This window comes from Notolabrus celidotus, chromosome 13 (genome assembly GCF_009762535.1).
Source record: "Notolabrus celidotus isolate fNotCel1 chromosome 13, fNotCel1.pri, whole genome shotgun sequence".
Lineage (NCBI taxonomy): Eukaryota > Metazoa > Chordata > Actinopteri > Labriformes > Labridae > Notolabrus > Notolabrus celidotus.
The window spans coordinates 13538590-13566003 of NC_048284.1; the positions used below are offsets into that span (position 1 = coordinate 13538590).

At 39.6% G+C, this 27414-nt stretch overlaps 1 protein-coding gene across 2 annotated transcripts in view; it reads left to right on the plus strand.

Moving 5' to 3' along the window:
• usta (uronyl 2-sulfotransferase a) overlaps positions 1-27414 on the plus strand; it is an 84068-nt gene that overhangs the window by 19230 nt on the left and 37424 nt on the right. Inside the window, exons 2-3 of one of the 2 annotated variants that reach the window (XM_034699603.1) lie at positions 15639-15755; positions 26837-26880. In XM_034699603.1, the coding sequence (XP_034555494.1) occupies positions 15639-15755; positions 26837-26880 (161 nt within the window). The remainder of the gene's footprint in view (positions 1-15638; positions 15756-26836; positions 26881-27414) is intronic. The other variant, XM_034699604.1, reaches the window with a different exon arrangement.

The following is a 27414-nucleotide window of genomic DNA, read 5'->3' on the forward strand; positions in this document are numbered from 1 at the left end:
TGGAAGTTAGTTTGCAGTGAGAGCTCAATCAAACCAACAACCGAAGTGAATGCCTGCTTGACTCATCACACTCCAGTAGTAGGTGAGGTAGGTAGCATAAAAACAGCAATAGGCAAATGTTACTCACCGTCTCCATCCAATTCAACATCAGCATAAAGAGCTGGTGCTGGGTGCAGCAACTTCACATTGGTTCAACGTCTAGTTTAGTTCTGAGATTTTTTTCCAGCCTGTCAAACAAGGGGAGTTTATCGCCAAGCTGGTCCCGTACCTTGACATACTGCTGCTGGAGTTTCTTGGCCTTTGTGCGACACAGTGTTGGCAGAGTATTGAAAGCCCCTCTTGTTCATACGCTGACTCACAATTTTATAAAGTTCTGTGTTTTTGTGAGTTGTGTCCAACATTTGACAAATATGCACATCTGCCAAAATTTCGATGAGGCATTTGAAAGCCTCACTACACCAAGTCAGCCCACGACTCATTTTGTTGGTAGGTCAGCCTTGCAATGCTGTGTACTCTCGCCCACTTTATAATATTGTAGTGTGTGAACAAGAAAAGACCCAAGGGAAAATGACAACAATGCATCATTTTATCATCTGAATCTGATCAACGCAACTGACCTACAGGTGCACCCCCAGGGACATCACACATTGGTTTCTGAAAAGGCCAAATATGGTGGAAATATATTCCACATATTGTAAATGCTTGGTCAACTAGAAGCAGGTGATGAGGTCTTAAGCCTCCTTGCAGACAGCTACAACATACCTGTCTGTCAGTCAACTTAGCCACACCCCTAATTATGCATAACTGTAAGCCTTTACACAATAAAAACGTAATAATTATAAAGAAATTCACCTCTTACAGTCTTTAGGAATAGCGGAATTATCTAATGAGACTAAAACCATTCATGTTACCATGATGTAAACATGTGCAACTCTGCTGTGAAATTAGGTATTTGAACGAAGGACCTAATTGGGAGTGGACACATGAGGAGTGGCAGTTTTTTGCACTTCAGCTTTGGATTCATTTCAGCACCAGAGATTGTCACTTAATCTGAATGCAACAACAAATCTAAGATCTGTTGCCAAAATGTGAAGCAAGTAGGCTGCAAGGCTAGGTATCTAGAGAGAAAAAAACATGTGCAAGAATATAATGTATGGGTAAAGTGAAGTGCTATCAGTTTTTATTGATACTCTGACAACAGCAGACTTTGTACATACAATCAAAAAACACTGGCAGCCACTTTGGTTGTTCATAAGATTGCCTAAAAGTCAGTAAATAGTTGTAATTGGCCTGACCTGACCTGACCAGGGGGATTCAATATCTGTTTAAAGTCTGGATGTGAAGGTGACAGAATGATTAATGAGCTTGCAGATTGTCTGGGTTTATAGTAGCTTTGCCTGTGCAGCAAAGGTGCTTTTGGTATGCAAGCTATTTATGCTAATTGCAGTACATTAAAATTGTTGTAAATGTCAATACATTTTTTGACAGATTTATGTCATCTCTCGGTGTAAATGTGCTGTTTCACTGTCTAGGAGAATACATGAAACTTTTGATTGTGTCTGTTCATGAAAGTTGCTTGAGGAAACATCTGAAAGGTGTATCACTAAAAGAAGTGATATAAGATTTTTTTGTGCTAAGACCACAGCTTTTTGTAGTTATAAGAAAACATCTAGATAAAATTCTGCTAGCTTGTTCAAGTACTTTTCTTCCTCTTTGATTTTCTGTGGATTTAAAAGTATCTCCAAAAACAAAAAGGAGAGGGCTACAACAACATAAAACCCAAGATAAATTCATCGTCGTTACAATGTTAGTCTCTTTCTTGGATGTTAAAACAGGTTACCATGCATCTCTGCCTTAGCATTTAGCTTAGTGTCAGCTGGTCTTTAATTAGCTGCTCTGTTCTGAGGATCAAGCTAACTGCTGACCACAAGCTAGCGTAGCCTTAGCCACAGAGCCAAATTAAAGGGAGGCTAAATCTTCAAGGCCACGCTTAGCTGAAGTCTGCAGTCATAAGCCACAACCTGGAGGCATGTTGGTGAGCCGTAAACATTCTTAACATTCAGGGAAAAAGATATATGTTTATTTCTGTTGTTTGGATGCACCATGTTGGAATTATATGCCTCGTGTTTGCTGTTTTGTAGTTGAACAAAAGTACCCAGTTGGGAAATCATGCTGGTGGACTACACTGACCACAATTCCTTGCCTGTTTAAAGCAGCATGTGGACATGATGACAAGGAAGCAAGCTGTTTTTCAGTTTACAAAGGTGATTGAGTCAAATTTAGATTTTGACAAACAATACTTGCAGTATGTTTCCTTATGTATTACCAAGATGGTAAAAGATTGCTCCCTTTTTGATGGCAGGATAGGTTGAAGAAGAAGAGATGGGAATTAATGAAAGATGGAGTGTTTTATAAGTTTAAGATTTAAGGAGAGGGAATGAAAATGTAAAAGTCACAAAGTTAGGTTGAATTCAGCATTTCCAATATGGCACCCGCCGACGATAGGCTTCAAAACAGCGCTTCAGAAACTGATGGGTGACTTCACGGATACCATGTGCATTTATCATACAGTCTATGGCCATGCATCACTCTCAGCAAAGATAGTAAGAATGCAAGATGTCTCACTCCTCAGCAATTCAACTCCAAAAAAACAATTGTGTCCATGCACAGCATGAAAACGTGCAATGGTGTCACAAGTGACTCATGGACTTTTGAATCTGTTAGCAACAGTTTGTCATCAGTTTTTGTTGACTTCATTGATGAATCAGTGCACCCTTACAAAACAAGATAAACAGTTAGAAAAAAAAATTCAACATTTTACAGTTGTATTGAATAAAAGCTTCTTAATGGTGAAGCCCACATCACTCAGGCTCATTCGTGTCAGTTACATGTGTTTTAATAGACTGTGGCGTACACGTTGCTGTCTGTATATTTAGAGTAAAGGATCCCAGTGGCTTGGTTTAAATAAAGGGGTTGAGGGATCAGTAGAAACTGAGCCCACGTTGGTAATTCTTCCCACAAACCAACTCCCAGCTTTCCGCGACTGCATTCCCCCTCAGAGATTTTAAACCGCACAATTTAAACCAAGCTTTCGAAGAGTTTGTGTACTGACTACTGCATGAATTGGATTATTTTGTGCTTTTTTGCAGAGACAGGTGGAGGAGTAGACCAACCTCTTCTGTCTGTCCCCTCATTATCCAGATGTCCTTTACTTTTTGACTCCATTTATCTCTCCTCCGCCTCTTTATCTCAGTCTCTTTCCTTTTTCTTTAATCCTTTTTTGGCAATGCCGTCTCCCAGACTAAAGAGTGGGACAGATTCCTGTTTGTGTATTTATAGGCAGCACTAAAAGCACCAGGACACATTGATTACAGGCCAGGGCAGACAGTCTGAGACTGTGAACTGTGAGCAGGAGCAGCATATGGACAAAAATGACCAGGAGTGACCACAAGTACAGTTGGACAAATGCAGAAGCAAAGCTAGAGTGTGGTTGAGTGCTGACGTCTGAAATATGTCACTGAGGTTTTGAATATAACTTGAATTTAGCCCATACAAAACCAAGTAGTTTAAAGCTGTGTGTTGGTGCAAAAAAGGTGCAAAAGCTACATTACCTAGCAGGCTATTTTTCTGTCACTGTGTCTCTCTGTGTGAGAGTGTGAGGCCTGAATTGGAAGCCGTGCCCAATGCGTCCAAGAGGCCAGTCAAGGGTGAGAGAGTTTCCCTCACCTTCACACCATGCAGCTCTACCGGTCCTGTATTAGCATGAATAAACAGCGTCAGCGTGTGGATGCTGTGTTTGTTTGCCCCAGCTTCGCATGCATGTGTACAGTAGCGGTATGTGTGTGTGAGAGGGAGAGGAAGAGAGTGTGTGTCAGGCTCAGCAGGGTGTCTGTTAAAAGGAGCACAGTACAGGGTTTCAGTGTGCTGCCTTGAAACCAAGATGTGATACTCTATGTGACCATGTGCTAAAACAGCAGAGGAAATGTTGCATTGAAGCTGATAAAAGCTTACACGCTTAACACTTGGCACTGTGCTGGTACTGTGAGGAAACCCACTTTGTGAAGAAAATTAGGCTCCTAATGACCCATAACAAGTCTATATTCCTTGGTTGCTCTTACTTTAGAGCTTGTGGTTTGTGTGGAGGTGCCAGGAAAGAGCGGGACAAAAACAGCAAGGAAGTGGGCAAAGAAGAAGTGCCCAAAATGTAGCCGTGCTCCAAAGCGTTTTGTGCATGTGTTATGTCAAAGAAAAACAATAGAAGAATTTGGATTTAAGTACCAGCGCCAGTTTTGATATGTTACTTTTTGACTAAGAAATATGTGAGGCTTTTGCAGAGCCCTGATTTAGCCTCTTCTCCTTTTTGCTTTCATAGCACCCAGACAAACATAACTAGGAAAACATACTGAAAAACTATGAAAACAGATTTGTGTCAATATATAAAGCCAAAAATGTTAAATATTCAACAAAATAATAATTTAAAAGAGGGAATTAGACCTCAGTAATAGGGCAGAGGTTAAGGGCCAACCACAGTAAGCAGGAACAAAAAATGATTTGAAAATTAAGTAAAAATATAACAGAAATAAAGTTGCAAGGGAAATAAGTCATGAATTCATTACTATAAAGTTGTGATATTAAAAAAACAAATATTTTTTACAAGAATAAAGCCATAATATGTCAAGAATAAATAATGAAATACTTAACCAACTTTGCTGTCATAATATCACGACTGTATTCTCAGAAATTCACAACTTTTTTGTGACATTAAAACATTTTTTATCATGCATTTATGATTTTATTCTCCTAATATTAGAAATGTATTCCAATAAATGTATAACTTTATTTTCTAAATATTTATATTTTTTTCTTGCAAATTCCTGATTTTATTCTCCTTGTATTTATCCATCATTTTTGTAACATTCCAACTTTATTCTCACTAATGTACTTATATTTCTGGCCCCAATACTCCAAGTACACCCAGCTCCCTTTGCTCCTTTCTTAATGATTTGCCATTTGTGCATGTTGTATCAAGCATGTCTTATGGGTGATCTGTGACACAGACCTTGGGGCATTAATGTTCTTCATGTACTAATGAGTTCTGATTGACAGCTCCTTGCCAAGGGCGTTGTTCTGTGCTGCACAGACGTCATGAAGTACATGATACAGATGATTATGCAGGAATCCAGTGTAGTTAGCAGACAGAGAGAGAGAGACCTGCACGTTATGAGGAAGATTTGCAAGGTGCAACACCCTCATTAAACATTTTAATGATGATATGACTTTCAAAATAAAACAATGCATAGTAAGGGTGTCTTATATACCAAATATGATAAAATGATGATGTTTCATGCAGCCCTTACTTTAAGATGGTCAAAATCAAAAGTCATGCTTAAAAACAATCCTTCAGTGCTTCAGATCTGATTTTCCTGGCATTCACTTCTGCTGCTCATGACCTCAAGATCAGGTGTTTCCTATTTTCAACAAGAATTTGCTGAAAAAAAATTGCATGCCTACTGAAACAACTTCCTCCACTCTGGAGCTGAATCATGCTTTTCTACAATGTTACATCACAGTCCGATTACAGACACCGAAGATTATAAGAATCACTTCTCTAAACTTCAGGTCATTAATGATATCCTTCTGTCTTTAGCAATAGTCCTGGTAAGTTTCTTCACTATGCACATGTGTCACACACACACATATGAATGTCAAGGATGTGGCTGTGGATTCACACATCTGTGATGAACTCAAGGCATGAACTAAACTGCAAGTCCTAATTTCACAATAAATACTACGTTTACTTCCTCATTCAAGTTACATGCAAGTCACATCAAACCTTGTTTTCAGATTTTATTGCCACGGGTCTACCAGAACGACTATTACTCACTGTGACTGCTCCTTTAACTTAGTTTGATTTACGATGATGGTGGATTGATTATAAAAACCATCTATTGTTCATGCACTGTGCAGCTTGTTTCAGAGGCTTCATCTATAAATACTCTGTTGCTGTTCTTGGAAGTGTGAGCTGCCATCTGTTGTTTATTGCTCGCTTGTTGCTCTTTGCTCTCTCTTTCTGGCCACTGTGGTCCGCTGAGGCGCCAAACGACTGTCATTACATTATCACCAAACATTTTCCCTCCATTTAGATTGTTCAAGTGAGTTAACGCACAGTAAGGATGCTTGTAGAGAAGACAGTGAAGGGGCTTTGGATTTTACAGGCATGATACATGATACCCCAAGTGTAATTCAGAACTTTGTTAAAGTTCTCTCCTTCCTCCTCGCCGTCGCTAACATGTGCTTCACACATGGCTTTTGCACTTTATTTGGCACCTGATGAGGGCAGGGAAAAAATAACGTGCAGGGAAGTGTGTGTGAATGTGTGTGTATAGAGTTTCAGGAGGCTCTATAATGTAATGGGGTACAAGGTGGTCTGCTACAGACGCACATCCTGTGGCTTCTGGTAATAGGCACTGTAAAACGTCCTTGCACACTTTCACAATGGCACACACACTTATCACACATTGCTCTTTTTAGACAAATGCACATATGGTTTTGTTGTCTGCGATCCCCCTTTTCACATACACTATCAGAGGTGTCAAAAGTATTCACATTCATGACTCAAGTAGAAGTATAGATACTAGGGTTAAAAAAGTATTAGCTCAAGCTTTTTACTCAAGTAAAAGTGCAAAGGTACTGGTTTCAAAACTACTTAAAGTATAAAAGTAAAAGTAATGTGAGGGGGGAAAAAATGCCATTAAGGACAAAAGCTTAGGCTGCGCCACAGGGGCCTATAGTGCACTACCCCACCTCCCAAAATAAACATTTCTCCAAAGGCCATAATGACTATAATGTTATATTCATATGTTAATGTTGAAATATTTCGGTTGCACTTGTTTCAGCCGCATTCATGCCCCTTGAAAATGAACTCATTTAAGAACAATTCAAATACATTAAAGAACCATATATGTGTACTACTGAGCATGAACTTATGGAGCGGAAGATATGATGACTAGTTGCCTATAAGTATTGTAATGGTGCAAAAAACGTCAAACATTACAGGCATGTTGCCTTTATTGGAATTATGTGCATCCAAGCATCAAGCACCCACACACACCCAAGACCCGGGACTGCTGGTATTGACCAGTATGGTCTTGCTCAACACAAAGGCTAGATTGCTTCAAACTAATCTATAGCCAAAATGTTTGATTACTTTATTAAGACACTATCACAACAAGCGCATAAATGTAACGACAAGTAAGAAACTTGGCCTCTTTTCGGATGGCGCGATTTATCTGGGTATGTTTTTGTTTTTTCGTGTGTTTTTTTAAACGATGACAAGCCAAAATGAAATAGGAGTAATGAGGCTATGTTTAAAATGTAAGGAGTAGAAAGTACAGATAACTGCGTGAAAATGTAAAGAGTCGAAGTAAAAAGTCGTCTGAAAAATGATTACTCCAGTAAAGTATAGATACCGAAAATTTCTACTTTTTTTTTTTTAACAATATTTTTATCGACTTTTCTCTGTACGATGTGCATTACATAGACATAAATATTACATTAACATTTTGTACAATACAGTTGTTTTTTGTTATTTTCTCCCAAACAAACAAAACACCCCGTCCCACCCACATTCATCTCTCTCTCAAAGTCTGTTAAACACACAAGACAGAATCTCTATTACATTTAAAGGTACCTTGAATAAAGTAAAAAATACATCCACACATACAAAAATGTAAGTTACACCGGTTCTCAGAGTCTTTGTCTTTTTTTCTAGGATCTACCACAAGTCCATATAAGTATCTCAGTCTTGGTTTTCAGCCTGTAAAAGCCCTGCTATATCTCCACTCTTAATATAATCATTAAATGGTTTCCAGATTCCCTCATAAACTGTTAATTTGTTCTTCAAGGTATATGTTATTCTCTCCAGTGACATACATTGTGCCAAAAATTTCTACTTTAGTACTACTTGACACCACTGTACACTATGCTAGTAATCAAATGTGCAAAACTACTGTATGTGCAGCCTTTACTCTCTTTCCCAGTCAACTCATTTTGAATACATCCTGGAAGAATAAGCACAAAAAAGGGAGTGGCAGCATCCCAGTCCAGTAGTGGTTTCACCTGGCACTGACCAGAGCTGCTAACCCATATGGAGCCTGACTGCAGTTTCCGTCAAATGAGTATTTATGTAACAGATGATGCACAGGCCACAGCTCAGCCTCCATCCACTGTGTAATTACAGAGAGCCATGGGGTTTCACTCTGGTTATACATACACATATGCAAGGTACAGATGCTGTAGAATTATGCACGCACATGCACAGCTTTAAATGCGTTTTGAATGCACTTGTTAGACTTGTTAGCATACACGCTCATGCACGAGCACACTAGCTAATAGCGAGCATCTGTAAGTGTATGGAAAACACTGGAAAGTGGAGAGGAAGAGTCATGGTTTGGAAGAGTGCAATTCTTCCAAATTAGTAGTTAGGTAAGAAAATGCTTCCCAAATATGTTCATAATGATGATGTATCAGGGGAGTTAGAGGAAAGCAATTATCTCATTCAGATGAATCAGCGTTTAACATTTGAGGAAATGTTTTGTGGTATTTTGGTCACGACGTGTCTTCATATCAGCCGAGCTAATGTAAGGAGTGAGTAGAAGGCACCTGATTGTATTTGACAGTTTCTGTTCATGGTGAATTGGTTTGTTTACCAATTGTCCATTACTAAAGTTAGGATTTTGGCCAGCCTGTGTTTCTCCATTGTTTCATGTGTTTTTTTGCCCTGCCAGTTTTTGCACTGCTGCAGACCTATTTTTACAGTCATGGTGCTGAGTTCCACTTTATTTGAGCCACAAGTATTTACTATTTCCACAGTGAATAGACATTGTTACCCAAATTATGATGAGGTTTTTATTATTTAGGCTATGGGTCAGACATTGTACTATTTCATACACAAGCAAGTCGTTTTATGTGCGACTTTATTATCGCCGTGAAGGAGGGAAACTGGCTTTTGCAGTGGAAGATATTGTTTTGATACAGAAAAGATGACATCATTACAATTTAACTTGTAGTCATTGTGAGATTATTTTTCATACTCTTGAAAATCTGATTCCAAAGGAGACTGTTGCTCCCCTCATGTTTTCGTTGATTGACAGCCAAGGATAGCAGCTAACCTTTATCTATTGAGATACACATCTCATATAGGTCTGATCATCCCTGTACTGAAACCACACGTCTCAGTGTCAAACGGAACAATGTAACAGTCCCATAAAGGTCTGATGTGGAGGCCCTTGAGAAAGGTAGCACGCTTCAAAGGTCAACAGTTGCACATTGTGTAGAGCTCTAACTCCCCCCACCCCTCCCCTTGTGGAAATATTTTATGACCTGGGTTTCAGTTTTGACTTTTCAAAAGGGTTTTACAACTACATCACTTTTCTTTTAAGTCTGTCCTTCCACTCAATCTTTCCACAGTTTTGTGCTTATCACCTCCTCTGAGAAAATGTAATTTCTCTCTCTCACTCGCTCTCTTTCCTCCTCCTCCTTCTCACTTCTGTCCCTCACTTCAGTGTAAGACTTAGCACCACACAGGCTCTCTTTATGCCGTCTGTTTGTTCTGCAGGGCTGAGCTGCAGGACCATTCCTCTCTGCCGCTCGCCCAGTGAACAAACTTTGATAAGGACCGCTGCAGACACAAGCACAAATTTGATATTAAACCTGAGACATGAAGCGTTGTAATCGATTGCTCTTCAGTCTGACTTGCACACACACACACACACACACACATAGATTGGTATGATTAAAGTTCTGTCATTGCTCATAATAATATACAAAGGAATGCATGTATCCCCTGCTGTCATGCAAACAGAAAGGGTCTTTCTCACAGCTGGTTGAGTCCCCGAGCCAGCACTTCCTGTCAGGATGTAATAAAACTCAATCACACTCCATACTGCTTTGTCATTCAAACCATAAATCATCATTTGAGTTCTGTTTAAGTTCCTAACCTTTTATTACATATCCAAATATTCACACACCTGCCATAAGACATCTAGTTCTTGCATTTCTTGACTGATTTCTGTCTGTATTTCAGTCCTCCTGTGTGCCAGTACATGTACTGTACAGTCATAGTTATCCACGTCTGTTTGAGCATGAATCAGTGCGCCCTGGTGAAATCATTATGTTTTTCTCAGCCGAGGGGATTTCAGGCCAGTGAGGAATGTCTAGCTGCCAGATAGAGCAATTCATCTTCCTCTGCCGACCTCCGCAGAGGGCTCACAAACTGATTTGATAAAAATTTGTTCCTGTCCCCCTCTCGCCGTCCCTCACCCCCTGACTTTTTTTCCTTTTCATTTCCTCGCTGCACTGTGGACGACGGCAGCTGCCTTTTCCTAAATCTGTTCCTGCTGTCACGTGACAAATCCAGAGGTGATCTGGCTCCTTGTAATGATTCACTCTTTCTTTGTGATCCCTCCTTCATGCAGTACTTTTTTCTTCCATACTGCTTCTATAGTGTTCAAAAATTCATATGCAGGGTCCTACAGTGGGGCAGGCCAGCAGGTGATGAGTTATACAGCAGGCCAAAGACATCCTGCATGTACTTGAATGTTTTATGATTGTTCTTATATTTGAGTGGATTATAAACTGCACATACAGAAAGGAGACGACTGTGGTGGAATGGTTAGACCTTTATGTAAAGCCATAGTATGAAAGTTATGTGAATTTGATTAAGATTGAAAAATACATCCTACTCTAATGCTAAATATGAAGCTACAGTCAGCAGTAAGCGTATTTAGCAAGTTACAGCAGCAAGGACAAACTTCCTCTGACAGGCAGAAACCTCCAGCAGAATCAGACTCATGTTAGACAGACATCTGCTGAGGCCGAGTTGTGGTTGGAAAGAGGGATGGAAGGAGAAGAAGAGAGAGAGATGATAGTGGTGAGATGGATAGTAGTAGTAGTTGCAGCAGCTGGAGTCTGGCATGTCCACAGCAGCAGGCCGTCTATGGCAGGGGTTCCCAAAGTGTCGATCGGGACCCCTTGTGGAGTCACGTGACACAAATGGGGGGTTGTGAGATGTCTTCTAGAATGTTTATTATTATTAATTTTGTTTATTTACACTCTTTGTTTATTTACCTTGTTTTATTTTTTATCTTCCTTTTTGTTTGTACTCTTTTTTATTATTATTTCATTTTTATAATAAGTATTATTATTATTGTCTTCTTGTTGGTTTTGTATTACTTATATACAATTATTTAACTTGTGGTGAACAAAGGAACACTGAAAAAATGCAATAAAAAAAGTTGATTGGCAAAAGTTATCTAAAAATAGTTCATTTTACCCATTATAGTAAAAAAATATCAACAAAAAATAGTAGCTAAACTTGAAATAAAACCTTGAAAATAGAAAATGTAATGAGTTTTTTGCCTTTCTTTGTTGCCAGATGACTCCTAAGTTTATGGTTAGTGAACAGTTAATTATCAAAAGCATCAGTAGCAGTAGGTTAATTCATAACGGCACAGGAAACACAGACACATGTTTATATAGGTAGCCTAATTTTCAGCAGACTAGCTAAATGAAGCCACATTAAATCACTTTGAGGGACAGTGGGGGTCGCAAGTCTTTGGCACTTATATTTTGGAGGTCGCAGGCTGAACATTTTGGGAACCCCTGGTCTACGGTAGCAATCCAGAGGAACCTACGAGACAAGGGAGCTCAGGGACTATGGTCTATGGTTAGTAACTTGCGAATGTACGAAACAAGAGCTATGTGCCGAGTTAAGTGGAATATTGAAAAAGAAGGGCAGCTTATGGAATTATTTACTCAGATATATTCCTTGTTTTTTGTTGCTGCATGACAGAACAGACGGCAGGACCCAGCTGACAACGTCAATCACCCACAGTGTTCCTTTATCTTCTGAACACCGGTTTGATCACACAAGCTTCTGTGGGATCTCATGTCTGTGGAATCATTACCACAAGCGATATGTGTGTGATCCAAGGATTGTCACATTGGGTGACAATTCTTAGGTGTGTGGTCTTTCGCATGTTTGAAATCGGTTACAATCTAAAAGTCACCTAGTGTGTGCTAAGCCTAAGACAGCAGGCATATAGTTCAGCTAACGTAAAGAAAGGGAACAGCTAACCAGCAACTTTGAAATGATCAAGCTAGCTTTAAAGGTTTCGTTAATCTTTTTTAATTTTGGAAAAAACAAAGTTGGTAGTTGTTTTCAGTCTCTTTGCTACGCTAAGCTAATGGCTTCAACTTCATACTGAGCACAAAAAACATGAAGATATATTTACCTTGTTTTTATCTAAATTGAAACAAGAACACAAGTAAAGGTGCATTTCGACCAAGAGTTCCGGGGTCTTTTAGCCCCCAGAACTACTTTCCCCGGACCTAAAAACTAATGCATATGCATTCCCAGGAACTCCCTCTGTGTTTCAACAACTGTGTAAACTCCACAAGCACTGTAACGTTCAGCCGAAAGTCCCAGGACCTTTGAAAAGTGGTACCCCCAAAGCAGGGGCTTTTCAGGGGGAGATCAACTAACCCTAAACTAAATTTAGACCCTGGTTCCTCCGGTCGAAACATACGTAGTTCAGGGGTAAAGTCCCCAGTTCCAGGGTAAAGTTCCTGCGGTCAAAAAAACGCCTTAAGTGTTCCCAAATTGTCAAACTACTCCTTCAGGTTTTGATTAACTCTTTTGTAGGCTAATCCAGGCTCCTCCCAGATGTGTTTCACATGTGTGCGTCTCATGTGTGTCCTTGGCTGCGGGGTCAAAGCTAGCGCTCTGCACAGCTTTGAAAGAGGGTCTTCCAGATTCCAGTCTTTGTCAGTGGCTACACGCACGTTCAAGCATGAAATCTAAAGCAAGCAGCTTGCTGAAGCTCAGTGTGAATTCACACACAGTGGGAGAAATCCTGCAGGTTTTAGACTTATGAACCATTTTTGGTGCCTGTGTGGAACAGTTAAACATATATATTAAGAAGTGGTTCTTGGCGTGCGTTTCTTTGTTCATGACGGCTGCTTTCTTGTGTGTTCACAGCAGAGGAAGAGAAAGAGTGATTCATGGCAGACATCATGACACAGCAACAAAAACACAAACTAGATGTTAAGATTTGGTTTACCAGAAATCTAAAAATATATGGTTTGGTGATGATTGTGCAGCCAGTCCTTCATGTAATTTCCAGATTTATCTTCAGCATGCCTCATTTGTGACTCAGCACTATCACCAGTGTGAGTACTAAAACAAGGGAGTAGATTGTTTAGAGTTCTCACAACCGCCTGTTTTCTGTTTTTAGTCCACATCGTCATGATGAATGGGTTTGTCTTTCCAATTTCTGTGCCTGTTTCATGCTAATGATGACTGGTTAGAGCGCGGCATGTGCAAGAGGAGTTTGTGTTTTGGGAAAAATCTGCTTCATCTGGTGATGATGAATAATGTGCAAGTTGATCAGGGATAGCTGGGACATTCAAAACACAATCACCTTCTTCAACAGCACTGAATGCCACATGTAGATCATAAGGATGATCACTAACATATAACAGAAAAGGAAAGATAGGACTGAGAGCCGTAAACAAACCAGTGTAACAGAGAAATAAACGGAGAAAAAACAGAACTTCTTGGATGAGGTTCAGGGTCAAAGCTGCTGTATTGTAAACAAACAATTAAAACGTGGTGTATTTCCAGCTTTCCCCACTCCTGTAGAGCCTTTTACAGCAAAGCCTCTGTGCTGGTAAATCTATAGATTCTTATATCAAAAAGAAGATATGTGATTAAAGTGTATTTTCAAAGTTAGGTTTTTTAATCTAGCTTTAGTTTAAGCTTGAAAACAATGCTGTTTAAAACTGACTTCACCACACTCCTATTTCACAGTTTGAGTTATGAGAAGCACCCATTACACTTGATTTTCAAGCTACACCCAGATAAAGTCAAAGCTCATTGATCACACTTAAATATCAGGTTTAGAAACGTGGATGATTTTACTATGGGATGCTGTCAAGCTCTAGTGTCAAAAACAGAAATTCAGAGTATTGGCCAAACCATTATGATTTCACTTCTTGATTGTTCAGTAACTGGAAGGACAATGTTCACTGAAAACATCTATCCATTTTTCAGTCAAATAAATTATGAATCAACTAATTACATAAACCAATCCACATTATTTCTATAGCACATTTTAAACAGACAAAAAAGTTGACCAAGATGCTGCACAATGAAGTACAATAAATTGAAACAAATAGAACATAAAACACTGGGGGAAAAAATGAAATGAAATGATAATAGTAAAACACATAAGACACTTTAAAAAATAAACAGTGTTAAAAAAATAATAAAATAATAAATATTAAACACATTAATCACGGTTAATCCAATCCACTTTCCAATCCACTTTATTTATATAGCACATTTAAAAAAACAATCAAGTTTAGCAAAGTGCTGCACAGTGAGGTAAAATAAGTTAAAACACACAGAACATAAAACGCTGTCAGAAAATAAAATCCAATAAGGTAAAAAAAATCATGACAAAACAAATAAAACACTTAAAAAATAAAAATTTAAAAACCGAATAAAAACACTGTAAGAGCAAATAATAATAAAAAATCCAATAAAAGAACAAACAGAGACAGAGACCACATCACTCTCAGGCTGGTTTAAAAGCCAAGGAGTAATAATATGTTTTAAAAAATAAAATAAAAAATGATAATGATAATAAAAGACACAAAACACATAAGACACTTTCAAAAATAACCAAAAACACATAAAAACACTGTAATAATGATATTACAGCTAGCTAGGAAGTGGATGCAAGTTTTTATAGTGTTATAATGTTTGGCATGTGTCACACAATATAATAGGATATAAGGAAATTCCTAGCAAATGTAATGTCAGCTTAGAATTTTTTTTTTAGCCGTTGCAATGCTAGCTCGAGACTGGTTGAAAGCTCCTCTCTAGCCCTAGCTAATGGGTTATTAAATATGTAGTTGTCCTTCAAAATGTTGTATGTATTGTAATTAAGAGACAGAGACAGGAAGAATATTTTCAGTACGTGTGTTTCTAAAAAAAAACAAAAAACTTCTGCTGGTGCTAATCACTCAACAGCTACACAACCGCTACACAACCACTCTCGATACACTCACTGACACCATTTTTCTTCTCCACTTATGTATGACACAGATGTCACCAGTGGTGATGGTGTGTCGCTGTGGGGCCCAGCCATTTCCACATCATGCATTTCCACATCTGGTGTGGGTTTTTCTGCAAAGCAGCAGAGGCCGAGTAGTTGCCCAGTTGCGGTCGGTTTTAATGAGTTGGCTGCTAAAGTCGTACGGCTTCTGTTGTTTGTGTTGTTGTACGATGGTGTGCCATTGTTATTATTCAACATTCAGAGGTTGACTTGTTTTAGACATTTTATTTTGAGTCAAAGCATATTTTCGCCCTCATGTTTGCAGTTTAATTCAAAAAATCCCACCTGTTAGGAAGTCAGTCCACTGCTTTGAGTTGAATGAATCTTTTTCCCTCTTTCCTGAGCTTTCATTTGGATTTTTAGCCCCCTCACCCCTGTCAATAATGCTGTTTATGATACATTTTCTTCATAAAGAGTAAGACTTAAAAGGACCCCTCCATTTGACTTCTTTTATAGGGGTGTGTGGGAAAAATCACTGGTCAGTCAAAATGGCCGCCGGCAGGCTCTTTATCCATAAGGGCAGGCTAGCAAGACAGCTGGTGTCGTGCCCTCATGTCCACAAGGCGAGACGAGGTATGTACAAACTGCACAAGCACTTTGAATGGGAAGTGATGCGTCTAGATTTGGCTGAAGCGGAAATCTCTGGAAGCATCACTTCCAATAGTTTCTGACGTTTGACTCTTTGTCATCGTCACCCTCAAGATATCATGTTAAAGAAGAAGCATACACATCACTGCCCTCGCTTGCTGATGAGTAACCACTTCTCCTTTTTTTCTCGTTAGGTGTCAGAAATCAGTTAAGCTTTAAATTATTTGCCTGCTTTTCTACTTCATGGCTCATGTATTCATTTCAAAGCTGCGTCGTTTCCTGAGGTAGTCTGAGATAGAGTCAGGTCTCAGGAGGACACGAAAAAGAACACAGAGCGTGGAAAGATAAAGTGACAGTCTCCCTGATAGCAATTCATGATACTTTCCTCACCTAAATTAAAATAACTCTGCAAATCCCCCTGTTACACGCACCTGGAGAGCTGTCCCTGCTTGGGGCTGTTATTTTTGATTGTGAGAGTGATGGAAATCCTCCTTTGGCGTAGACATTTAATCGAGAAGCACTGTGACCTTTGGGTTTTTATGCAGGTGATGCTTCCTCGTCGACTTCTTGTACATCAAATGGCACGGCAAGGGTTTGGAAGTAGTTTGCCAAGTGTGAAATGTTATGGTGGGAGTTCAAGTGTGTTATTTTCAGCTTTTACACTGAACTGCACTGGTGGCTATGTAAAGAGCTGATCAACCGTTATCTAACAAAACATGCACGATTTGATTTAAATGCGCTGTTTACTTCAACTGTGTCAATTATGAATGCTCAGGGTTGTCATGTTGCATCTCTGTCAACCACAGCACTCACTTTAAATGCTGACTAATTATAAAACACAAAGACATTCACATGGATGATTTAGTCATGAACTACATGAGTCATTCCTGATTCCCCTTTTCAGAAGCAGAACAGAAGCTTTGGAAATAATCAAAGTTGACTTATTTTCCTGTTCCGCAAAGTGGTTCTTTTAATTTTGACTTCTGGGTTTAAACACTGCTCTGCTGGGGCATCAGTTACATGGTTTGTCCACAAATGACAGTCTGCCTGAAGTCTCCAAACCCTCTGCACATCTGTATGCATGTGTCTATTCATGTTTCCATTTCAGTAACCCAAATTTAAAGGGAGCAAAAAGGCCACAAATGAGTCTCCCCACCAGGTTTTGTTTCGACTCCAGTCACCTGAAATAACACAGAAGTGGAATCAGGCTTTATTTTTATTTCACCAAGCAGCCTTTACCACTGTTGATCCTTGAGTGTTTGAGGTGTGCTGTTGAGCGGGGCACAGTGGGTGGAGACCCTGACCCTTAAGCTTAACTCCCTTCTGTAATTAGGCGAATGGGTTGCGCTAATAGAGGGCCACTCCCACTCTCTAAATCAAAGAGTTGGCTGACCACACACACATTTCAGACCCCAAAAACACACAGGAAAGCGTGTGTTTAAGCCATATACTTTGTTTGCACATGCTTTCTATTCTGCCTCAAATGTCTATGACCGCAGACATGCATCTAGGTGTCACTTGGTGGGTTTTGGGCAGCCATACAGGCAGAGTCACATCTTCTTTGGCAGCTTTATGTAGGATTTTGCACTATGTTCCTATAATAGAGTCGGTAGGGTCCTGCAGGGAGCATACATCTTCTGTTGGGTCGTTTTTATCAGTGGTAGATACTGAATCTACAACAGGATGTGGTAAAGGATGTGAGAGTTTGTCTTCGCATTCTGTATAACCTGTAATCTGGTTTCACATACTTGAAGAACATTCCAGCTCTTCAGTTTTGTAACCCTCCATCTCTGCTTCGAGCAAAGCGAAAAAAAGGCCCCAAAACTGCAACCCAATGAAGCGGCCATTCCTGTGTGGTTTTCCGCTCCCTTCTTCATTCCCTATTCTGGGATGTGTCTTTTTCCTAAGCTCTACTTAGCCAGGTCGCCCAATTTCACAAAGCAAATGAAATGTTCTATGCTCTAAATACATGTTTATGAAATTTCCAAACTTACTGTAGCATTCCTGAAGAGGGCCAACACCAAGGGGGAAAATTCCAGAGCCTGAGGGACTTGTTCTGGGATGGGTCGGAGAAAGTTTGATGGATTATTCTGGTATGGATGTAGTAATCTATAAATTACACAGTTAACTTTTCTGTAGCTACAAATTAAAATAGTTAGGGAATATTGTAAATCATGTTGTAATATGATAGGACATATTTCAGCTTTGTTTTCTTCATTGCCAAAAAATCTGTCATGATTGAACAGATTCTACTCAAAAGCACATACTAATTGTCTCTGTTGGATTCTACATCTCTGAATCTTTTCCAACAACTCTGATTTATTGAAAAAGCTTTCCTGTTTTTCTTTTGTTGTTGTTGTTGTCATTGTTGTGCTGCTGTATCCGCACCTGTTCCCCTGTCTAGAAATGAAACCAAGCTAAGATCTCTGAAGGCAGAAATGCATGAGCACCATCATCTTATTGAGTGATAGAGAGCCACAACTCTTGTGACTGAACAAATATAGCTACTGTCCAGATTTTTACTAATCTACCTGCCAAAGTTTAATAAACAGAACAGATATGGCGGACACAACTCAAGTCTCCTTCTTTTTACGTTTATTGCACACTGGTACACATCAAACACCCACTTGCCTACCGACACTTGGTGGTAGGCAAGTTTTTGACTCCTAATTAGTTTGTAAACCTACAATATAAGCACAAAACACAACTCAAAATTAACCAACATAAGTTTACATTAATTCTTTTTTCTAACATCAGCACTGCCAGCATACAATTACTCACCGACAAGGCGTACAAGTCCTGACGCTTAACTATGTGAAAATGAAACCAAAAGGATTAACTACTCTTTTTGGTAAGTCCTGCCCACTCCACACACACACAGTTGAGAGAACAGAATCCAATTCTAATCCAATAAAGTCATGTTAAGCTCTCAAGAAAACATTTATCACTTAAACAGAACAATGGTTGCAACTGCTGTAAAGTTATACAGCTACAGCAAAACACAATGTGCAGCTTTGCAGGTTTTATTTTTACTTTTTGAATTAAAAACAAGAAAATTAGCAGCATTCTGACTGTAGAACAAAAAAATCAGCTTAATTTGGGGAAAAATAGTTACCATGATGTGGTGACCAATTGATATTTGTAAGTCTTGCTGACCAATTCTGTAAATAAGTTATAGACAACAAATGGCTCATACCTGGTGTAACAGAAGGCACCTGTTTTTCTTGCCGGCATAAATGTTTGTGATGTTCAGATCTTCTTAAGTGACAATTTTGAAGTGACAGAAATGAGCTATCCAGACTACACTCGTCTATTGTACCAGGCTGTAAACATGTTTATTTCTGCTGTAAAGATCGACTTCTTTTAATTGGTGTGTATGTGGTTTCCGGTATTTCTGGAGCCAGCCTCAAGCGGATCCTCGATGAACTGCAGTTTCTAGCACTTTCGCATTGGACTCATATTTTTAGACTGGAGGTTGCTGCTTGGTGTAAATATGTATTTTAAGCGTAAGGGTCATATTTAAGAAATAATTAACATGTCAAGGTCTCTAGACTGATTGCATGTGTTGCTGTGTTAACTTTGACAGCCCAAATAGAGACCCACCATTAATTTACCAACAAGCATGCCTTTTTTTCTACAGGCAGAAACCTTGAGCAGGGCCAGACTCATTGGTGACCAGACATCTGCCGTGGCTGGATCGGTTAAGAAAGTGGAATAGAGAGTCAGTGTTGGGCAATTTGACAGGGATTTGTTGTCTTTTTAGTGTATTTTGAGTTTATTTTACTGAATTATGTGGGAAAAACAGTTTGGGTACTTTTACCAGATTCACTTTAATCCCACTCTGATTTTGATTCATGCGGAAAATAGCATTCATGGCAACAATAAGCCTCACAGAGTTCTGCATTTTGTTCTGCCAAATTAATCACATTGCCTAACATTTCAGCTTGGGTATGCACTGCACTGACTTTTATCTTGTATTACTTGCATATGTTTTAATGAGAATCGTAAAATGGGATGATTTGTTTAAACATCTTGTTTTGCAGATGTTACACTTTGATTTTCTGCATAGCTCTTTTTTTAATCTAGGGAAGAAAATATACTTTGAAAATCTGCTGTCATATTCTTTTTTTGTCACCCATACACCAGTCCACTTCATGATTGCTGGCATATTGTGGATACTTTCTGTAATAATGTTTTTTAAAATTATCTGGTCAATTTGTGGACTGTTTGAGTCACTGATTAAAACATAAAGCATCACTAATTTCAGTTTTCCATCTCACAGTATTGATGAGATAATTGTGCTCAGGGTTCTGCAGCTGCTCTTAGCCAGAGGCCAAACCATGCATCTTGTGACACAGTAATCCAATTAACCATTTAGCTACATGCCTTTGCATACTGGCACCCCGGTTAGTTTCTCCTTCACTCACTTGTTCTCTCTCTCACACACACATTCACACACAAGGCAAACTTAGGATAAACATTAGGATGGGTTCAAAGAGGACTTTGACCTTCGTTTGATTTGTGAACTCTCTTAACTTCTTAAGTGGGCCCTTTACCCTCTCACACTTGACCATTCATTACCCTTATTATGCATCATTAGTACAAAGAAAAACAGAAAGGTGACTAATGGAAGCCAACATAAAGCGCTAAAGTAATTTTCTGGGTCAGTGCAAGCCTTCTTTCTTAGTTTGGATGTTACAAGTCTTCTGTGAAATTGAACACCAGTCTTTTGAAGGATAATCCCCTATTTTGCAATCCATAATTTCCCCTGTAGTTGCTTGTAAAGATTAAAACCAATATGTCCTTGGCTGCAGATATGTAAAATACTCAGCCTGCACTTCTCCTGGTTGTTTTGTAGAATCATGAACTTTTGTTGTTGTGGTTGGAAAGCCATCAAAGCTGTCTTAATCTTTTTTCCAGATTCACAATGACACACTTCTTCAGCAGCTGTTCTGCCTCCAAAACAAGGTTTAGGAAAAGTGAAGACACTTTGGGAAATACACTTTGTATTGATTTTCTTCTGGGGTAACATAACAGGATCGATACTACTGTTATGACTGTGAGCTAATTAAGCATAGCACAAACACTGGAAATATGGGAGACAACTAGCCATGTCTTTGTTTAGGGATTACATATTCTGCCCTAATGAAGCTCACTAGATATTTCATTTTTTTTAAATGATGTTTGAAAGAAAAACACAGAGTAAGAACAACAAAATGCCATCTTCATGAAGGTTTATGTGCTGGAATTTGTTTGGTATATCTTATTTACCCATCCTTATTACTCTGCTGTGTTGAATACTTGACTCTGGTTGATCAAAACCCGGCGAAAAACTGATTGATTCTCAACAGAAAAAGCAACGCAAAGAAAAACCTTACATACACATCATATCAAATCAATCCATGGAAAGGAGTCACTTCTACCTGTTGACACTGTGGCAAAATGGGTACAGAACATGGTTGATTGAGAACACAAAAACTTTAGATTTGTGGTTAATGGCTGACCAGTCACCAGCAAAGAAAAGAAGACCTAGAGAAGAGGAAAAACATACTCTTCTTGCTGTTCTGTGAAAGAAAATTTGAAGTTTAATGTTAATACGGGCTGCAAGTTTGCTATTCTATTTGCCATAGAAGTGCTAGCTACCAACCGTGGAATCTGAGACCCTAGTTTCTTTAGTGGGACAAATTAACCATTTTAAAATCAATATTCAATATCAACTTGTTTATGTCTTTAGTTTGTAGCTGAGTAATACGTGCAGTAATGTATAGTTAACCGGTGGTTATGCTAATTCTAATCATTACAGGGTGAGCAAGACCACCTGATAATTTTACATTATCCCTTACATGGCTGGTAGTTGAACTGGTTAGATACCTGGTGACTGTGAGAACCGGAGGGTGAGATTAACATCTTTTTTATCCTTGTCCTTAATTGAGGTAACCCTTAAGTGGTGCAAGAACCAAGTGAACTTGGCCCATTTATTATTAATTTCCTCCTTTTTTTGGGGGGGGGCTTTTTTGCCTTAATTTGATAGGACAGCTGAAGAGAGACAGGAAATGTGGGGAGTAGAGAGTGGGGGAAGACATGCAGCAAATGGTCAACCGGCCGGGTGTTGAACCGGCAACCTCTGCGACGAGAACTATATCCTCTATTCGTGGGACGCTTAGACCGCTAGGCCACCAGCGCCCCAATTTCCTCCTTTTAACTATACCAAATTGACATATAGTGTTTGGCAGCTTGAATATTTCTGAAAAATTCATAGAAATGTGCATATAAATTAGGCCGGTGATAGTTCATGTTTGACATAAGTGTGGCAAAAACTGGCGTCCATTGCGTGCGGCTGGGGCTCGGTTCGATCCCAGCTCCGGCAGTCACATGCCGAAGTGTCCTTGAGCAAGACACTGAACCCCAAATTACTCCTGTTGTTGTTCAGTGGTGTGTGAATGTGTACGAATGAGGTCAGCTAATACTGATGGTTCCTTGCATTAGCTGCTTCTACCATCAGTGAGTGAACGAGTATGAATAGGTGAATATGACGAGTAGTGTGTAAAAGCGCTTTGAGTAGTCAGACAGACTAGAAAAGCGCTATATAAGTGCAAGTCCATTTACCATTTACCATTGCAGAATTTCAAAAAGGAGTCCACAGAGCTTACTTTCACCTTAAAAAAATGAAATATGCAGACATATGTGGCTCATAAAAATCCTCACGATCCAAAACCCTAACTCCAAGACTTGATATGATTGCTTTTTTATTGTTTTGTTTTTTTAACAAGGTTTTTATGTTTTGCTCAGAATTTGTTCCCTATCTTTATATTGTTTGATCCTAACTACATAACAAAGAAGTGTATAAATTCAGAGCTGAAAGCTATTCCTGTGAATTTTTATGAACAGATGGTACTGTACAGGGTGCAGACTGAAGTCATCAAAGTTTGGATTAGTATTAAATCATGTGAGAACAGTAAAACGCAGAAAAAATGTACAATATGAATTCTTGTTTGCTGTGTGCTTTGTTCGGTTTTGGAATTGAAGTCAGGCCAAAGAGTCCCATGAAGTCTCCATCCTCATGCTCGCTGACTTCTCCCTGTGGGTCAGAGGACAATGGGGTCGACGAGTACAGTGCGCACCATACAGTGGCTCTCTAAGTTAATTTCCCTCTCTGTGGGTGGTGGGGGCGCGGGCAGCTGTCAGCTCTTTACGAGCCTCGTGCCCTGGAAAAAATTAGTTCCAAATCCCCCTTTCCAAAAAAACGCTAATGAGAAGCACACACGGGAGACAGACATGAAGGGTAGGGGAGAGGGTTGGAGGTCGTGTAGGGGGGGGGGTTACTTGTCTGTGATGGATGACAGAGGAAGGAGCAGAGATGTCAGACAGCCTGCGAACTCACCATGCCGTGACCTTAAATGCCTTGGAGAGGAGCTGCAAACACGCACACGCTTCTTTCAGAATTCTTTCAAAAAACTGTGTCAATCTTAATAAGGAGACTAGAGCAGTGCAAAGATGGAGTTTTAAACACCTAAGGGTGCAGCTGTGTCATAATTTATACTCCTGATGAATTAATGAACCCTAACAACACACACTGGAAGTTTGCAGGTCCTGTACAGTAACAGTAGCGGGTGTAAGTGTGTGTGTAACAGATCCAAACAGGCACAGATTTGATCTCAGCGTTAGACTAATTACTCATATCTTACACACCACTATCTTTAATATAAACACTACTTCAAAGTCATCTAGTTCACTTCCAGTGTATAAAAACATCTGTATGTGGGATCCAAGTTGGAACCCTTGGCTGGTTCAGAGCCGATGTGTATTCATGCATCATTTCTTGCTATTTGCCTCCTTGTCTGTCAGATCACATTTCAGACGCACAAAGGAAAGATTGTTCTCCTGTGTAATACTTTTTCTTTCAATAGCTGCACTCCCCTAACATGCGCCAATTTGTCTTCTCTTTTTCTCTGGGCTAAAACATCTGAATGTTATAAATGTGATGGGAAGTGATGAGTCTCCGAGTGTCGGGTGGAAAGGCCGGACTGAAGCCAGGGTCTGGATTAGGAGGGAAACCCTAATGTAAACCGGGAGTCAAGTGCAGACTTGAATAAGCTCTTTTGTTCCAACATAAAACAGCCTCATAGTGTGAAGAGGTTGTGACTCTCCTCAAGATGAATATGAATTTTTTTTATGCTGTGAATGAGTTTTGCATAGAGCAGGTGACGTGAGTTGGATTTGGATTTTGAGTTGAGGTGCCACCTGTTTGATTCTGCTTCTGAAACCATAGGTTGCAGTAAGGGATGCACTGAAGTGGAAATTCTTGGCCGAAACCAAACTGAAAATGAGGAAACCAAGGCCGAAAACCGAAACACCAAAATAAATGATTGTGCTAATTATTAGTACCATTGCATTTATGGCTATGACTGTATATTAACCTCACTAAAACCAAGGCATTCCAATAGAATACATTAATATTAATGTTTCAAAGAATAAATCAATTACAAAATTGACACTCATAGACACACATACATACCTATGTATTTATTAATTGATTGATTGATTGATTGATTGATTGATTGATTGATTGATTGATTGATTGATTGATTGATTGATTGATTGATTAATTAGTTCATGTGTTTATTTATTTTTTCATTTGTTTGTGATTAATTCATAATTTTCCTTTTTATATAGTTGATTCTTTAGGGAATGATATTTTGCGGTATTACAAAATGATAAGGGATCACGCATGTTGAAATATGTAAAATCACTGTGGCAAAGAGGATTTTATAATCCTCTTTCTGTTCAGAACTCAGGACTTTGTAGCTTCTTACTAAATCCGTATTATCTGACTTTCCTTTCCTCTCCTCCTCCCCTGTTAATATAATTTAGACATCTATAGGTACTTTATTTTACTCTTTGAGATTTGTCAAGTTATTGCAGCTGACAATATGCTGCGTCCTGTTATAGCCGTTTCAAAATAAAGTTTTTTGGACTACGTAACATAACTTGACTTTTTCTGTGAAGGGTTCTTCAGGAAGGTAATGTTTATCTTTGAATTAGCTTCACTCATACTTAAGCGGCGGCCGTCGGGAGTTGAAATATAAGCAGTTGTTCATTTAGCTTCAAGTCACAGCTTTAGTCATCGATCCTACACGTTTTTGGACTCTAAAAAACAGAGTTTTAACACTTTGAAGCAGCTAACAGATGAAAATCCCTGCATCGCATGCTACGGCTGCTGCTGCTGATTAGTGTCTCTGTTAAGTGTGACAGAGGGTAACGCAGAGAGGAGGGGGGTCCGATCAACATTGTTGTCTGACACATATCACTCTGCTATGCTACTATGTATAGCTGCCACTTCACTTATATCACACACATAATTGGCCTAGTTAGTCACCACAACATTCTTTTTCGGACGTGTTGTTTCGGTGATAACAGTGTTTCGGTGGCCAAATTTTCAGTGCATCCCTAGTTGCAGTCATGGGTGGCATGGTAGGGAATTGTAACTCACAGGTAGCCACACCCTCTACTGGTGATTGAGACCACAAACTCATTGGAAAAACTCTTCTGAGGTGATACATAAACTGGGAGGTCGGGCTGCAACTCAAACCTTTTTGGGGGGGGTTTGGTTTTGAAGTTTATTTTTGGCTTTTTGTGCTTTTATTTTGGAAAGGTAGGACGGTGGATAGAGTAGTAGGAGGACAACAGGTTAAAATCACTGACTGGTTTAAAACATGGATGTAGTCTTTATTACATCAGCCATTGTTTCGGATGCTGAGTTTTGAAGTATGTTGACGGCAGTCGCCATATTGGAAATGCTGAATCAACGTAACTTTTAGTCGACCTAACAAGAGGCAAAGAGGTAGAGTTGAGGTGGGACCTTAGCCCACCTGTCAGGCAAGTCGGCTCCTCCATTAATTGTGTACAGTGTGTGTGAGAACCAAGCTGTATTAATGTTTATTTATGTTGTAAAGATGGCCTTTTTTGAATAGGTGTGTATTTGACTTCCGTTTCCTCTGGAGCCAGCCTCAAGTGGACGCTTGAGGAACTGTGTTTTCTATCACTTCCACATTGGTTTCATATTTCAAGACTGGAGAGTGCCTCTTGGTTGGAATCAAATCGAGGCCACCTGCTTCATGGACAGTAGCCTAAATGTATTTAACTCAAGCCATATTTGCCATGGCTTTACGCATAAGTGTTAATGTAAGGCATGTTATTTAGTTTTACTGTGTAGCTTGGTTACTGTAGAAGAAATGCCAAAGGAGAGAAAAGGTGACGTGCTCTTGGGGAAAAGATTTAAGGTGACAGACTGAAAATGTAAATGAGAGTAAAGTCACACAGCGTGACTCTGACTATGGACTGTTCAGAGAAATGTCAGTTGACATTTGATGCTGAAGAGTCATCCAACATGCCTTTCATTCAAACTCTCATGCACCATGTGCTCCCATGCTAAGCGAGGTCTGCTTTAAATAGTTTGCAGGCATCCAATTTCTTCTGGCATTTAGGGTGAAACACAAATACAGCATACAAGTTTAGGATGTGATGGTGTTGCAGCATTGCTATGTTTTGTTTATCTTTCACTTCCCATTGCTGGTTCGCACTCGCAACTCTCAGTAGACATAGTAAGAATGGGAGATGGCTCACCTCCCCTGTAACTCAGCTTCTGAAGACAAAGAACATGTCCCAAGTTTTGGCTTTTAACAACAGATGTGTCAGCGAATACAAAGAGTTGAAAATGGTTTATGAATCTTGAAGATCTTCTTGTTCTTGAGGTACATTTATGCTTTTGTGAACATAACAGGAATGGAAAAACTGAGCACTGAAGAGGATGAATGTTTTGAATCCTCAGAGCTTGGTGTAGTTGCTGTTACTGCCCCTTTGGGATGCTTTTTGGACCATAGACCAGCGTTTTCTTCTTATACAATTCTCAGTGCCTTAAGGCTTCTCAATCTGGAAACAGCTCAAATACCTGATTCTATATGCCGATGTAAAGTAGTTGCTTTGAAGTTTAAGCCCTCTGATCTCCTCTTAAAAGGCTTTGAATTGCATGTCCGAATCCTAAGACGTATACTTTCTTGTCATTGCAGGTGAATCCACATATCTTGATGACCACGGGCCCCCTCTTCCAAGAGTAAGTATGTCCCTACATCTTCTGGTGCATATTTCCCTATCAGTCCATTTTCACCTCTTTGTCCTTGGACTTTTTCCTCTCTGTCTCTGATGTGTTTCACTGCGTTTTTGGAGCCAGTTGAGTCCAGTCGGGATAAGGGTTCAGTCTGTGCGAGGGGGCTGCGTGCAAACTCCCTCTAAATACCAACTAGACCTGGCTTCTGCGCTACAGTAATGCTCTGAGTGTTACACAGGGGCCTTGTATTCATCCAGCTGCATGTCTGCATGACTATCTCTCCTCTGTGCTCCCTCTTTCTGCCCCCGCCAACTTCTCTCTCCCTCCGTCTGTTCATTTATCGGCATCTTTAGTCAATCGCCGCCTCATTTTCACCCCATTCCTCACCTTTTTAATTCCCTCCTTTATCATTTGTATCTTCTTCTGCAGTCTGATAGGGCTGTTTGATGATGCTGGCAGAGCAGTTTGCATGTAGCTCAGCTTAATCTAGTTTGGTCACGGGTTTGTTTGTGAGTGGCTGTACTGTCAGGTCACATCTGG